This window comes from Malus sylvestris, chromosome 15 (assembly GCF_916048215.2).
Source record: "Malus sylvestris chromosome 15, drMalSylv7.2, whole genome shotgun sequence".
In the NCBI taxonomy this organism is placed as follows: domain Eukaryota; kingdom Viridiplantae; phylum Streptophyta; class Magnoliopsida; order Rosales; family Rosaceae; genus Malus; species Malus sylvestris.
The window spans coordinates 9,390,055-9,406,576 of NC_062274.1; the positions used below are offsets into that span (position 1 = coordinate 9,390,055).

A 16,522-nucleotide genomic window follows, 5' to 3' on the forward strand; every position below is an offset into this window, starting at 1 on the left:
ATTGCTTGTGTATAAAAGATAATATCGTATTATAATCATGAATGTAATAAGTAATTTTTATTTAAAGATGACCATAATCACAAAAAAATACTACAGTTAATCTCATGTGCACACGTACATAGTTGACCATGGTACAACTCGATCAAGTAAACACGATTTAGAATTATGATATGTAACATGTGATGTGACAGCCCGTCCATAATTTTAAGAGTTTTTAAAATTTTAATAAAGGATTTCACAAAAATGCCCTTTGAGGCACGCACATTATTCGAGGTTAATAGTTATGTCGTGTCATCTAAGATTTGTTTTCTTAACATATCCTCGTAGTACTCGTCGCTACGGACGTGTGGGCGCTGACGGTTCGTGATTTGGAGTTATATCGAAAAAGTTATTAACGTTTGAAATTTGGGATTTTAAGGAATTATAATTTTAGTAAAATCCAGAATTTCTTTTATGAAAATGGACGGCCTAGATTTAATGAAGAATGAAATGGATGGCTTGGATGTAAGAGAAAGAAAATAAAAATAAAAATATGAAAGAAGGTTTTGTGTGTGTACGTGAAAGGAAGAAGAAAAAGATGGAGGATTGGGCAAAGCTGCCCAATCGGAACAAGAGAGAGGGAGGAGTTGGGCCAACCAGAAAGAAGAGAAAGTGGAGGACCAATCAGAGGGAGAAGAAAGGAGGAAAGGAGAGAGGGCGAGAAGCGGAGGAGAGAAGGAAGGAAACGGGTTTTCCCCCAACCCGTTTACCCGCGCACCCACCTCCATTTTTCCGACGATTTTCACCGGATTTCTCACGAATTGGATCAAGGTACTACTCCCAATCAACACCTAGGTCTTCATGTTTCAACCCACAAATCATGAAATTTGATGATGATTTGGTGAAAACCGCACCCGTGGGTGCCGCAACTTTTTGTTCAAATTGTTCAAATCTTGAAATGTTTTCTTTCAATTACTAACACCATTAGCATTCCCCTAGGACCTGGAACAAATCCCAAGCATTGGTTGGGACGGCGGAATTGATTTGAAGGTCGAATTGAAAACACCCAATTCTAGGGTTCTTCACGGTTTTGGTGAAATTGGAGCTCTTCCAGGCCAAATTGGCCTTGGCCACAGGTATAAAGTTTTCTCTACTCATTGAGATCTTCAATTCTGTATTTGTTGAGAATTTTTTGAAATAGTTGGATTTTCCGGCCAGCCGGGGCGGCCAACCGCCACCCGCGGCGGCCCGTGTGGAGGCGCGTGGCCAATGGCCCGCCAATGTCATTCTTAGCATGTGTTTAAGGTTCTAGGTTCAGTTTTGATAATTAATGGACGTAAATTGAATAATTGAACCTAAGTTCGTTACGATTCGTGGTTAGGTGAAAATGTGAATTGACGATCCGACCGTTGGATCGTCACCAAACTTTGATACATTATAATACGTAATATTTGAGGATTATAGGAACTTACGGATTGGGAATCCGATTTACGGATCTTCTGGAATTGGAGTTGTAAGTTCATAAAATAAAATGTTAACCGTCACTTGGTTTTGGAAATTGACGGAGATCCGATTGTTGGATGGTAATGAAATTTTAGGATGTTGTCCTAGAGGTATATTGTGGACCTATGGAAGTTATGGATTTGAAATCTGAGTTGCAGATCTTTCGGATCGAACTACATAGTGACGTGTTTTATATAAGTTACATATTCTATCGATATGAATTCTGAGGTTGGATTTAATTATTGTTCTAGGCGCCGATCGTCATGACGCCTTGATGTGTGGTGCTAGGGAGTTGTTGGGCGAACTCCAGGTGAGTGGGCAGTATTTTCTGTTTATACCTATATACTATGAATTTTCCCAGAAATTGAGTTTTAATGAAAGTATGTTTCTAAAATGCCATGCATGCATGATATGAGTTATATGAATTGATAATTGATGCATATATATATGTGAATTGGTGATGTGGACGCACATGTAAGTATCAGGTGAGTTTTATGTTATTCATGTGAATCATTGATGATGTATATTATGTTGATAGCTCATAACCTGCAATCATGGTGTTAGTGCTTATATTATTCACCTCGCACCACACGCTCACCTTGGATCCAAGTAGGTGCATGTCGTACAAACCATGAGAGGGTTCCGACATGTCGTACAGACCATGAGAGGGTTCCGACTGATAGGTGACCTTAGATTATGTGCACAGATGATTGATGAGAGAAGCACTAGAGCGTATTATTACACCATTCATGTCGTACAGACTACTTCAGGTAGTTCCGACTTATATGCAGTGTAGTGCCGCACAGGTCACCGAGGTGATTCCAGTTGGATTGGATGTTGAGCTATAGAATTAACCGTACATGACCAACTGCAGGGTCTCCGGTTAATTCACCATTTCACCTGTTACATTGATGCATCATTCATTCTGTTTTTGAAATTATAACTGTAGACATCGAAATTTCGGTAAATAAATGTTGACCGATAAATCAAAGTGTCAACGCTCATGTATTACATAAATTTTACACGTAGCGTGTGACTAAACGAAAATTGAAATGAGTTGGAAAAGTCATCAAATAGGACACGTGTCAACACTTGGCAGAAACGACTTATTTCATCTGGGATATTATATTCAAAATTAGGCCTTGGAAAATTCTATAAATACAAGCCCATTTCATTCATTTGAAAACCAAAAAAAATCATTAGGCAAAACTCTTGAAGCTCTGAAGCTCTGAAACTCCGAAGCTCTCAAGCATCCAGGTTCCCGAAGAATCAAGAAAGCGTTCTTCGTTCATCGTTCTTCCAAGATCAAGCCCCGACGGCCCTTTGGATCAACAATCATCCACCTTCAAGCCCAAGCCTCAACGGCCCCTTGAAGAAAGCGTTCATCGTTCATCACTGTTCTTCGAGATCAAGCCCAAAAGCCCTCGAAGATCCGTTCAAGCCCAAAAGCTCTCGAAGATCCGTTCGTCACTGTTCTTCGAGTTCAAGCCCAAAAGCTCTCGAAGATCCGTTCGTCACTGTTCTTCGAGTTCAAACCCAAGCCCTGACGGCCCTTGAAGAAAGCGTTCATCGTTCATCACTGTTCTTCGAGATCAAGCCCAAAAGCCCTCGAAGATCCGTTCAAGCCCAAAAGCCCTCGAAGATCCGTTCGTCACTGTTCTTCGAGTTCAAGCCCAAAAGCCCTCGGAAATCCGTTCATCACTGTTCTTCAAGATCAAGCCCAAAAGCCCTTGAAGATCCGTCAATCACCATTCTTCAAGATCAAGCTCAAAAGCCCTTGAAGATCCGTTCATCCTCGTTCATCCAAGATCAAGCCTCGACGGCCCTTGGATCAATCGCACATCCCACAAATCAACACCTTACGGAGATCGAATCAGAGGATCAAAACAGAGAGAGATTGTAACCTAAAATCATCAAATACAAATATTTTGTTTGTGCACGTTGTTCTTGTCTCTTTCGTTTCAGGAATTTTCCGTGTTCACAATAACATGGCATGCTTTCTGGTTTTTGAGAAAAATTGATGATTTGAGATTTATGAAAAGTATTATGCTATTATGCTATTTTCTGGGAAAGTATACAGGTTTTACAGCGAGGGTTAGAAATGTTTTAAATGAAAAGTTTTCGAAAAACTTTGTTTTACTGACCCACTCAATTTTGTTTTGCGCCCCTCCAGGTTCTAGATAGCAGAGCTTTGGTGGCCACGAGGAATCCAACGGTGTTCTGACAGAATTCACAAAAATAGGACTCACCCCCGGGTGTTTCATCTTAGTAATTGTATTTTCAAAGCTTCCGAACTGTGTAAATGGTTACGTCACTCTCACGTGATGGCCAGCATGCCCTCCTTCGGGACGGGGTGTGTCATGTGACATGTAAATCAAATTAATGTTTATTTTGGTAAGGAAACTATGATTAGAGAGTAATTATTAGGGTCACAAAAAATGCAAAAACAGCAGTTTACCTAAAAAACAAAAAAGGGGGTAAAAATGGCACGTGCATAATAAACACAATCAAACTCTCTGAGTCCACGAATTCTACACGACGCGGCTTTCACACCAAAATATCCAAAAAATAATTCAAATTTAATTCATTAAGTTTAAATGATATTAGGAGGAAAAAAAAAGAAAAAACCGGTACCACGCACGACCCACGGCCACGGCTTCTTCGGGTGTTCCAGCTACTGCTTACGCCGCAAACGTCGCTTCCTCATCCCCCACCACTCACTCCCCCTCAACCCATAAATATGCTTTCGCCCGCCACCTCTTCTCTCCATCAACCACAAAAAATTTAGAGCCCTGTTTGTTTCCAGAGAAAATAAAAAGAAAAAATAAAACTCCAAACTCCAATCTCCAATCTCCAATCTCCAATCCAATCAATGTTGAACGAGGAATTCCGGTCTCATTCGCCGACGTCGCCTCTCCACCAGAAGCGCCACCTCCGATCAATCTGCCTCTCGGGCTGCTTCTCCGGCATGAGCACACACCCATTCGACGTTCTCGACAACGACGCAGACTACTACCACAACAGCAACAACCAGAGGGCCCGGACGCCGCCGCCGAGGTCGCCTCTGCCGGAGATCAAAGGCCGCTGCATGCAACTCATATCAAAGATCGGCGGCGGAGTTAGGTCCGGAAGAGTGCGCCGCCGCAACGCCTCCGCCGACTTTAGCTACGACCCCTCCAGCTACGCCCTCAACTTCGAGGATGACGCCTGCAAGGCCGATGACCAGCTTCTCAACGGATTCTCGGCTCGGCTCTCGGCTTCCTCAATCCCGACGACGCCGCACGAGAGGAAGATAAACCGCAATGCGCTCGACGACATCTTGGAGAGCGAGGAGGAGTTGGCAGCTGCTGCGGCGGCTAACGAGAACAATGCGAAGAGCCGGGCGAACGGTGGCGTGCCTCCGAGGAGGCGGGGGAGGAGCCGGCACTCGTCGTCTTCGGTCGACTTCAGCTACGAGCCGTCGAGCTACGCCAGGAATTTCGAGGACGACGTGAACCGAGGCGATGAGATGATATCCCTCAGGAGGTTTGGTGGTTTGCTGGCGCAGCCGAAGCAGAGCTTGACGGTGACGACGCCTCCGCCTGCCAAGTGTTCGGCCTTGGGTCCGGAGATTGCTGCGTTTAGTTAAAGACTAAGTGCGTTTTGATAAATTGCAAGTGTGTCGTCGTCATATTCTAGGGTTCTGCAACTGAAATGAACGATAATATTTTTCAGTTGAATTCGAGATTCCGTACGACGAGCGACGGTTGGGATTTTTTGGTTCAGAGTCGAGAGAAATGCGGGGGCTGGGTACCGTGGCTGTTGCTTATTGGGCTGGCCCATTAGAGCAAATATCCGTTGACCAGCTTTGACAAAGAAAGAAGTAGAGACGCAAATGAAGGAAATAATACGACATAAAGCCCATTTTACTTCAAATTGTAATCTGGCCTGATGAGGCCGGCAACTCGTATTGTTTTTTCCTTATTATTTAATTAAATAATTTTAGGAGAGAATCTCGTGACTGATTGAAATTAGGAAACTTTAACGAAAAGTTTTCTGTACTGTTCATTTTAACGAAAAATCATATTTTTACACTAAAAAGTCGATCATGGTACAATTTATTTTACCCTTTATTTTGTTTTTATCGTTAAAACTCAAAGTGTTCAAACATTTTTCATTAAATTTTTTTTTTAAATTATGGGTTTTATTTTTTATTTGGTTGTTTTTTGTTTTTAGTTTCAATTTCATGGCTTCAAGTTTGCACAAGAAATGTAGTGGGAAGCACGAAGAAACCAAACGAGCAATGAAAAGAAAACGAGTTAAAATATGACAAAAAGATGGATTAAATTCAAATTAAAAACCCTAAAATCATAGCTGAGAAGGTAGCTAGAATATTAGAATAATAAGGTCTTCTAGCAAAAATTGGTCATAAAATTTCATTCACTTATAAGTTAGAACATTGTTTAGCTCCTTACATATAAAAATTCAATCTTTCTCATTTGACACGAGAAATAACTCTCAAATATTAATTAATCCGAACATTTAACGAACTTAAGCACCCAATCACCAAAAAGAAAAAAAAAAGACAAAACATCAGTTTGGTTTGTTTAAACTGTGAATTAACAGATGCCATACAACTACAAGTCTACAAGTCAGACCTGCAAATGGCAAGGGCCGGCACACGCAGTTTCCTAACACGTAACTCACTTTAGCTATTAGCTATTAATTAGCTAGCACTAATTACATAATTATTAATTATTGATTGCATTATTCATACTATATATACTTTGATCACCCTTTTGCATCAAATCACATATTTTGATATCAAGTCCTGAATCCTCATGGCAAACCCACGTGAGAAAATGCGCTCGGTTCACGAATTTCCATCGCCATTGGAAGTGAACGATGAAGAAATAGATCCATCTTTTTCATGCGGTTGTTTATGGGCACTGTGTGGAAGAAGGATTGGAGCACGGAGATATCTGCTACAACAACAAGAAGGAGAACAAGCGAAAGAGAGTTGGTTGGTGGAGAAGGTTAAGAAAGCGCGAGAAATTTCGGAGGTTTTGGCAGGACCAAAGTGGAAGAACTTCATCCGATCTTTTAGTACGATATACAAGAAAAGAAGGGTGCAGTTTCAGTACGATCCACAGAGTTACGCGCTTAACTTCGATGACGGAAATGTTGATAGGGAAGCAGAGGGTGCTGCTGCTGCATACCATCATTTTTCGAATAGTGGATCATATGCAGCGTCACAAGGGATGAATGCCAAGTTCTGATTTGCTAGATTGATCTTCCTGCAGACGTTGATCAAATTGTTTGTTTATAGATATAGAAACTGTGCATTACTCATTCTTTGATTTGATTTGATTTGATTGTTTTGTTTCTTCAAAATTTATGCTAACGGCTGAATTTTGCCACTAGTTTTTGTTTTTGAGATGGTTAATCTCCAAGCCATGTTGCGTAGAGCTGCTCTACATTCACTGCTGAAACTTTCGTTAAGTCGACTCTTTCAGGCATGAAGGCACATAAATCTTTGATTTTTTCCCCTTCCGGTTTCGAGTTGAGGATCAGATGAACAAAAATGTGAATTTACAAGTGTGTACGTACATGCACTTGGTATGAACCGAATATGCACGCATCTGCAGCCCGAATACATTAGGAAAGTTTGAAAATAGCCAAGTTTCGGACATGCTAAAGAATCCTGGTGCATTTTCTTCAACTTTTAGAATTTTAAGCAGTCGATCAGAGATTGAGCCCTGCTCGAGGGCGGTTTGAGCAATGCTTGAGGGGAGGGATTGAACAGCTTCGTTTATAAATCACAAATGAGCGCCAAAGATGCGACTTAAATTTTTACATACCATTACTAACAAATTTATCATCTCAACGACAAATGTAGAAAAAAGCTAAAATCATGAGTGTGATGTAAGGAACCAAAAGCTCAGGTTTGTACACCCCCACAACTCTCACTATTCTTATTCACAAAACTGAAGATTACAAACAAAAAATTGTAAGCCCGCGGTGGACTATCCAATTCGCAGTTTCAGTAACACAATTCCTAAACACTCATGAATTCCTATTGATATATTCATATTACATACGCGTTGATCATCTGCATCCTTTGAGCATACCTGTACTATAACGGCTCATAACGGGTTTATAACCGCACCTTCACAATCAGAGTTAGCCTTCTTTCCTTTAGTAGAACCAAAATATGATTCTTTCACCAGAGTCCTGTAGTCTTCTTCCATGAAGTCCTATGCTATCGCAATTTCTACGTTGGAGCTGTAAATGTCGTGGAAACGAGTGAATGAATATCACCAAAACCAGACTGGCTCTCCATTTCCTTTTACCCATTTTATATGAACCGGTCGCCACTGCTGTTTTCACCTGCATTACTTCTTTTCAAATTAAGGTTGGTGCAAGGCTCATGAAAAATGTGAACTTAAGAAGAACGAATGGTTCAATTGGTATACCTTTTGCGCTTGCTCTTCAAAACCGTGGAGGTTGAAGGATTGCTGTGCCAGTTCCTCTTCCGCTGATTGATGAACCAGTTGTTTATCTGCTTTAAATGCAAACCAGTTTCCTGTACCAACCTAGCCTTGTCCTCCTCCTGCAAATTAATACAAACACCATGATAGTTTAGATATTGGCGAGAACAAAAATTTGCAGATTTATGAAATGTGTTTAGGGTTTAGGAATTTAAGAAGCCTGTAGATTTTCGTATGTTTAGAATGCAAACTCAAAGAGCTTCTCAAACTTACAGTTGGATATGGCCACTTCGAATGTGATTGCCACCAAGCTTTTAGGACAGAGGTGGTGTTGCCAGGAAGTTTTCCGGCTCTTCTCTTGCGCATAATCTCCTCTCTTATGTCAACGATTTTCTCCTTGTAACCCTGCAAAATTTGTTCATATAAGTAAAAGGGATAGCAGATGTACCATGAACAATTTCATGATTTAGTACCTGTTTCAGTTCATGCTTCAGTTCTTGCCTCACGCGCTCCATCAAGGACCTTTCACTCTCTGTCGGTATAAGAGGGCCAAATCCCATGCTGTCATGACCCTCCATACTTCCATCAAACAAGTTTGCATCACTATCTACTTGGTCGTCCTCGTCATCAGACATTGTAGCACCTGTTCCTTCGCCGGGGGAAACTCCTGTTTATGTAGTTTGTGTAAGCAAGTTTAACTTGCTGCCAAAGAGACATGACCACCGTCGTTGCAAAAGTTTACCTGTTAAGCTTTGAAGTGATTGCTCAATCTCCCAGCAAGCCATCACTGCTTCCATTGCATGCACCCGGACGTGTTGTTGCAGTTGTTCTTTAAACGAACAAAGCAACAAAACATAATGCCTCTGTATCATCAACAACAAAAGCAAATCAAAATTTTTGTATTTAAAAAAAATAATTTATCGGTTAAAACACATGATGGACACAACAATTTGCAAGTGACATTGCAGAGGGAAAGAGTTGTCTTATCTCAGCTTTTTGTCTTCCCGCATGTTTTTTGTTATAAAAAGATTGGGGGATTCAGAACGGAGGCTTCGCTTTTATTTATTATGTCAAGGGTCAGCACTGTCTTCCCTTGTAGCCTTAAAGCTTTTTCAGATCCCTATAATATATCCCTCGAAATCTTCAACCATCTCATCTCATCCCAAGTTCTTCCTACGTACCAATAAATTCCTCGTATCGTGTAATTAATTTAATAATTATCTGTTTGAATTCGAAACTTTTTGAAATTGGATGAGGACTGATATCATAATAACCATTGTTCAATTATGAGTATGAGGCGAGTTTTAAACTTTAAATTTTCAAAATCAAATTCAAATAAATTTCTTGTTTCCAAAGATCAAAAATTGCAAATATTAATTTTACAAAATTTGGTTTCCATTTAATTGACAAGAAAATTTCTCACAAATTTGATGTGTGTTTTAATTTATTATAGCCAATTACCCAAATTTGATGACTCATTCGTCACTACTATAAAAATTCAAAAGCAAAGGCAAGTCATCACCAAAACGCAAAGAGCATTACCATGAACTGATCAAGCTCCTTGTCATCGCCGACCATGCCATTCCCCAAGGCGGAGTACTTCGCCACCACATTCTGCGACTGAGCCAGCTGAGCGTCGATCCTAGGCAGCTGGTCCACCGGTGTCGCGATCCGCAGGCACGCTACGTGTGCCGACAGCAGCGGCTCGTACAGCGGGTGCGCCAGAATTTCGGCTTTGTGTCTAGCGTTCTGCCAGTTCATCACCCCGCCGTCTCCTCCTCCGCCTCCGCCGGGGATGCCGCTCTCGACGACTCCGCCTTCGCTCTTGTTGAGGTTGCTGTCGGGCTTGAGGTCTGCGGAATCATGGGACATCGCGGCGATCATCGAGTCGCCGGCAACGGTGACGTCATCGATGACGTCGCTGTGGTTGCGGTGGAGGATCGGACGGTGGGACTGGGAGAGCCATTGGTTGGAGGCTTGGGAGGCCGCGGAGTCGGAGGCGGTAACGTGGAGGTTCAGGAAATTGGATGCACCGCCGCCGTTGTTGTTTGCGTTGTTGCTATTGGTCGGGTTGGTGTCGGCGTTGGTGAAGTTGCGGAGGAGGGCGGAGTTGAGCCAATTGGGGGCTGGCTGAAATGGATGGTGGGGCTCAGGGGGCTTGGAAGTCGGGTCGGTTTGGTCCGATTGATATTGCTGGTGCTGTTGCTGGGTTTGGTCGGTGAAGTGGTGGAGAGGGAGGTCCTGGGAGAGGTGGTTGTGGTACGCCATGAATACGGATGATCAGCTGGGTACACCAATTTACAGTCGGAGAAGGAAACAGAGGCGCTCTGTTATTTGTTTTTCTTTCTTTCTTTTCTGTCTAAAAAATGAATTAAAAAAGGAGAAGTGAAGACGATGATTCAGAGGACATGGATGAAGAATTGGGAGCTCTGTGAGCAGAGGGAGAGGAGAGACTACAAGACAAAGATATATGGCTGGATTTGTATATCTATATATCTATCTCTCTCTGTTCTCTGTAGACTATATGGTCTGTGTGTGTTTTCAGAAATGTTGAGAGAGAAAGATGAGACCTTCTGAGAGAGAGAGAGAGAGAGTGAGATTGAAAGGGTTTAGTTTTAAGGGTTGATGGCTTATATATGGTGAAGCTGTTTAGAGAGAGAGTGAGAGAAGATTTGGACACAGTAGTTTTCGGGGAGGGCAAAAATGGGCTCGAGAAACTGCTTTCCCAATTAAAAAAAAAAAAAAAGATAATGTTAGAAAGATTAAATTTTAAAAAATTAAAAAACATGAAAATTGATGATTAATTGTTTATTTAAACGTTGATAAACGTCCTTATTTCTATTCACGTAATTTAGTTTACAAATTTAATCTCTCTAACATAACTCATAAAAAAATGATGGGATTTTTTGGGAAAGTTAAGATTGTAAATCTCACATTTGAGATTTTAAAAACTTGAATGGACTCATATGCTTATAAGCAGTTCAGTTATTATAAATTGATTTTATTTAAAAATCATCATACTTGACGAGGCGTGTAAAGAGTGTACATCTCATTGGATAATTGAGATACATTTTATGTCTTTAGAACAAGTTGAGCTTTTTCATGTATTATCAATTAATTTTATTTAGACCTTGATCTTTTTTAAAGAGGTGGCCCTATTATTATTATTATAAAGAAATCTAAAACTGGGGGCCAATAGTAAATTTAGGTTTATATTGATATTTGAATTTTTTATATCAAAGAAAAGTAATGGTATGAGCGAAGATTTGTCAAAAGATGTATGGGTTTGATTAGCGAACTTATAATTTAAGAAATATTAGTGTATTTTATAATTCCAATTTAACGATTAACATAAGTAGGTTTAGCTTGGGGTAGTTGGGATCTCTATTCACTTTATGGGACATTATTTATGTTTAAGTTTTAAAACTCACAACAAAAAGTTAGCATCACAAGAAGGAAAGAAAAACAAAAAGCAAAAGATAACTCAATGAAAATCTTGGCATGTTATTATCACCAACGTGGATTAGCTTAATAATTAATGATTTGATGTTTACTTTAGTAATAATACCCAAGAAATAAACAAAGATTAGACAAGTTTAAGGCGTGATTTCGTTCTGTCTTCAAATAGTGCAATTTGTTTTATAACATGGTTAAATTTTTGAATGATTGCTAGAAATTTTCTAACTAATTATCTCATTTCAATTTTTTCACTTTTACTTAGGTCATGCGTACTTCATTAGTACGTTAAATTAAAAATTAAATTACTTTCTAAGTGACACTAAAATATTAATTTTAATAACAAAAAATAATAGTGAGATTTTAATACACTTTGAATTGTAATTTGAGGTCATCCTAGCAACCTTCCCACAGGCCCACAACTCTTGGAGCGTGCATTCCACGTCATCCTAGCCAGCGTGACGAACTACCAAACCAGCACCGGCGCACCGGCCTCTTCAGGTGACCGGCCGTAGCCGATAAAATAAACGTAAAGACGGGAAGCGCCGGCGTCGCTCCTCTCTCCGACCCTCGCTGGAAAGCGATGCCTGGACACGCGTCGCGCTGCGCTCGCTTGGACCACGGTGTGGGGACCAGCTCCAAGCACGCGCCAAGATCAGCAGATCTAGGCCGCACACGTGGATAGATATGAGAAGCGGGACCACTGAGAATTTTTGACTTCTGTGACAGCCGCCGGCTTAATCAATTCGCGGTGTGGTCCCCCTTGTGGGTTGTGGTCCCCCAAGCTCGTGGGGCCCGGATGAGAAGAGTAGGAAACGTTAAAACAATTTTGGCGGGGCCCGTTAGAGGAGCGCGGTCCGCGGATGCTGTATGGCGTTTATGGCTACTTACATGGCTTTGGCATCGGTCCCCCTGCCTAGTTGCTCTTTAGTTTTCTTATTTTTCAAAATACTTGGGAATTCTTACACTTAAACTGTAGTTTGATACGTGTGAATAATTTTTTTATATAGATTTCATGTTTATTTCAGTACGCAAGCCTACTTAACAAATCTCATAACATAAGTAAACGTATGCTCACGTCGCAACTAATAAAAAAAAAACGACGACTAAACTAAACTAGTAGTTGAGCGTTCCTTGTTGTTCGGATCTTGATCGGGTTGAAAATCTCAACAATGTTTTAGTGCAACCCTATTACCCATCCTTTCCGTTTTGTTCATGTTTGGGTTTTTAGGTCACGACAACGAATGAGTTCTTAATATCTGAGTTAAAATTCCTCTCTAACTTCTAGTTAAAAATTGTCACTTAGCTGCTTATTATCTGAAAGTAAAAATGAATGATATGTTAACGGTAAATAGTTAAATACATTTTTTATCACTCTAAAAATTCTCATTTGTAAAAAAAGTTATATAGCTGTGTGAATGTGTAAATCCATCTTTTCTCGGACATTCTTGACCATATTTATTGTGGTCCATGCACTAGCATCTAGCAACACTACGGTCAAGCTATTTACAATCATCATTTGTTGTTGTCGAACTACAGTCATCATTCAATTGGTTTAACTGCGAGGTGTATTGACATTTCTTTCTAAATCTGTCCATTTGAGTGGAGGTACCGTCAAAGTAATGACATTTTGAGAAACATAATAGTAGGTGAAATCGTGGTTATTTAGTTAGGTTTCACAAGTAAGTTCTTTTGGTTTGAAATTGTATGTATGCCTTGACGTTAGTGGTAAGAGAAATAAATCTCTTCCTAAACTTCTACGTTGTGAAAGAAAAAAACGAAGAAATCATGGTTATTTATGAAAAGAATGATTAATGCCGATCCAATAAGTCCAATAATTTATTAGATTATATGTTCACTGTTAATTATATTACGCCAACATAACATTTTCATTAATCCTTGTCGCAACATACTTGAACTGTAATTTAACATCCTAGTTTCACCAAACCTATTGAAATAGTAATGATTCGAATTAAATGTTGTACAACTTTCCACATTAAAATTTTGATAGGCCATTGCAACTATTTATCTTGGTAACGGCCATAAATATGCTATTTTAGAAAATTCGGTAAAAATAATTAAGAGTCATTTTAGAATACTAAAAGCGTTTTTAATCATATTTGACATAAAAAATTAAAAGTATTTTTATGTTTAATGTAATGTACTATTTCTAGGAAGTATTTTCAAACGGCCCTTATTATATTTTAAAGAGCAACGAAGGCTTAGATATTAATGTGAGAATAAAATGATAATATATATTTTTAGTCTTAGGGATTATATAATCATTATATGCTCAAGATCTCTGGTTTAGTTAGATAAAATTTAGGGGAGATAATGATGCTTAAAAGATAGTTATAGCTATACAATGTGATACTGCAGATACGTGGGCACCTTACTTTATGAGACACAGGCAATCTCTCATATTAAAATAAAAACATATTGGATGATTAATCATTAGAAAAATTAGGCACTCCACATATTTTTATCTCAAACGACAAAAGGTGAAAAAGTATATCCTATATATATATATATATATATATATAGATATAGATATCATATACCTCGATCCACAGTCTTGCGTTTGGATAAGGACAACTAGAAAATGTGAAGCATGACTTGGATATCCTAATGTTTTACCATACTATGATTAGATAAAATCACCGTCATATGGTCTTACATTATTTTGAGCGTGACGATAACACAGTTTGGTATATTTAAAAAAAAAAATATTTTTAACTAATTATATTATTATACTTAGTATATCGAGCTATGTTCTCAACAAACTAAATTTTTCCTATTTTTAACCATTCTAAGATTAGATAAAATAAACGCCATATGGCCCTACATTTACATCATTGCCTTGCCTTCTCAAACACCTTAATTAGTATTGAATTACCCTAATTCTACTCTTTCTAATCCCCCAATTAATTAATCCAATTTTAGTTGAAAGGTCGATGAATAAGTGAAATACTTTGTGTTAATTATGTATGAATTAACCATTTAATTATAAGATGTTCAAATGGTACTTCATTCTCGTAGTAGGTTTTTAAAGACCAACTATTTATACCATTCTATGTAGCGATATTTCAACTAAAAATTTGAGTTTTTGGTTCAGTTCATGATCACAGCCATAGAATGCTTGTATAAGGTTGGACGTATGAAATTTAAATTACAACCATCAAGAATTATGATCGATTATTTTAAAGGGGTGTGCTATCCACACCCCATTTTACTTCTCACACACCCCTTGATTATTTATGTCCGTTGATCCTTTTCAATTTATCCGATCCGACGACCGAAAATTAAAAAGGTGTGTGAGAATTAAAATGAGGTGTGTGAATATCACATCCCGTTTTAAATATTCAGTAGTAGCACAAATTATGATTAATGATCACTAATTGCTACTTAGTCGTTTTATGTCGGATTAATGAGTTATGCAAAAAATTGTCTTACCTAATGTCTAGACATGGAAAACGGATCGTTTACGTATCATACTGGTTATCGTAACGTGTGTTTTAACATGTGTTCAATAACGATCCGAATCATTAATAGGTGCCTGATACCGACATGACTTGTTAATAGGTGAACCCGAATCTAAACCTGTTATTTTTCATATCGTTTCATGTCGAATTAACGGATCATGCAACAAAGTAACAGGTCTAAATTAATCACTGCATTCCATATAATAAAAAATGAAAACTTGGACAGTTAAAAGAAACAGAAAATATAAAGTACAGAGTTGTTAGTGAGATTGATGGATGGATGAGACAATTGCAACCAAATTCATGAAACCAACCTCCAAGACGTCTCTTGTCGCATCCCAAAGAGTCAGTCAGTCGCTGTTCCACGTTCGAAACCATGCGTGCCTTTTGTTCTCACATCTCACCTTCTTTATTTATTTACTTTATGAGTACACCTCAATCGCTTGTCAGCTACTATTTGTGTTGGGTAACTTAGGTTTAGCAAAAAGAAAATGTAAAACAAAAGGCAACTGTTTCTCCTTTTGGCATGAACCTAAGCTAATATTGGTTGTAAGTGGAAGTTTCTTTTGGTGACGACACCTAATCCTTGGATTAGAGATCTTAATCATCATTTTTTTTTCTTTCTATTGTGGTACCAAAATTCGAGTGTACTTGCAATTACCAAATTTTTATTAGCAGTTTATAACATGTGAAGTATCAGTTTGAATACTCAGTACTAGAAGAAAAAAAATCTCTCGTGCAAACATGAAAATCAATTTGTTAACAATAAATGAATGGTAAACATAGATTCATAAGTTACAAACCTCAACAATGCCTAAACTATTAAAAAGTTCAATATGTAGTTTGGAGAGGATTGAATGCGTTCAATTTAAGGGTTTGTTTGGTGACTAGAATTGAATTAGATTGGATACATATAATACAAAGTATGGGAGAATAATATCTCATTTTGGGTGGATCAAAATTAATCAATATTCACGAGTACTTCATCTTAAACTCACAAGATGGACAAAATTTATTTGTTTCTTTCTTTATTTACCTTAAATATAATGAGTGATCCAATCTAATTTAATTGTGCATCAAACAAGTTCTAAGAGCATGAAAACTCAAGTTTTTCACTACTGGTTGAACGGTAAGGTCCTGACATAAATCCTGCCGTTCAACCGACAGTCCCAAAAACACAAGTTCGAGTGTGGACACGTGTTCAACTTCAAGCCCAAGCTACGGACATGTGTTCAACTTCAAGCCCAAGGTATCTATTTATGTTCTATACCTCTGTCAAAACCTAAGGCAAATATATCGTCACTGATGAACCATTATGCTACAAGGGTGTGTTGGTCACACGATGGAGAACAGTGAGCAAATACTTTTCATTTTTCGTGGACCAAAATATCTAAACAGTTAGCGAGTGGTTGTATTGTCAACACGTGTCCAACTTCAAGCCCAAATGTTAAGAATCCGGTGGGACGCGGTCTAGGTTCCGTGGAGCATCCGCCACCTCGAAGCATCTCAACATACAATTGGCGGGGTTGTCACCGCCCGCCATAAGTTTCCCGCCCCGTGGCTGCCCCCACACGTTTTCTACGAGGCAACAAGAGAAAACCCAAGTCACGAATACGACACACTTTCCTACCC

At 39.0% G+C, this 16,522-nt stretch overlaps 3 protein-coding genes and 1 long non-coding RNA gene across 6 annotated transcripts; 3 read left to right on the forward strand and 1 right to left on the reverse strand.

Annotated features, from left to right (window-relative positions):
- The first annotated feature begins 603 nt into the window (after window positions 1-603).
- Window positions 604-3,725, forward strand: LOC126605133 (uncharacterized). Its single transcript, XR_007616847.1, has 4 exons — window positions 604-810; window positions 979-1,115; window positions 1,734-1,792; window positions 3,656-3,725. It is a non-coding gene; the product is annotated as an uncharacterized LOC126605133 (long non-coding RNA).
- A 396-nt stretch (window positions 3,726-4,121) lies between these two features.
- On the forward strand, window positions 4,122-5,474 carry LOC126603146 (uncharacterized). Its single transcript, XM_050269890.1, has one exon. The coding sequence runs from the start codon at window positions 4,355-4,357 to the stop codon at window positions 5,108-5,110; it is 756 nt and encodes a 251-aa protein (XP_050125847.1). The 5' UTR covers window positions 4,122-4,354; the 3' UTR covers window positions 5,111-5,474.
- An 828-nt stretch (window positions 5,475-6,302) lies between these two features.
- Window positions 6,303-6,740, forward strand: LOC126602641 (uncharacterized). The gene has a single exon (XM_050269558.1). The coding sequence runs from the start codon at window positions 6,303-6,305 to the stop codon at window positions 6,738-6,740; it is 438 nt and encodes a 145-aa protein (XP_050125515.1).
- Window positions 6,741-7,407: 667 nt separating this feature from the next.
- On the reverse strand, window positions 7,408-10,560 carry LOC126603144 (homeobox protein knotted-1-like 3). Of its 3 annotated transcripts, none has more exons than XM_050269889.1 (6): window positions 9,495-10,560; window positions 8,695-8,815; window positions 8,426-8,619; window positions 8,226-8,357; window positions 7,938-8,074; window positions 7,408-7,851 (listed from the first exon to the last, which is right to left on the reverse strand). In XM_050269889.1, the coding sequence occupies exons 1-6, from the start codon at window positions 10,218-10,220 to the stop codon at window positions 7,848-7,850; spliced, it is 1,314 nt and encodes a 437-aa protein (XP_050125846.1). In that variant the 5' UTR covers window positions 10,221-10,560; the 3' UTR covers window positions 7,408-7,847. The 3 variants fall into 3 exon arrangements, with proteins under 3 accessions (XP_050125846.1, XP_050125845.1, XP_050125844.1); XM_050269888.1 differs by having other exon boundaries at window positions 7,408-7,859; XM_050269887.1 differs by having other exon boundaries at window positions 7,408-7,862.
- Between the last annotated feature and the right edge of the window lie 5,962 nt (window positions 10,561-16,522).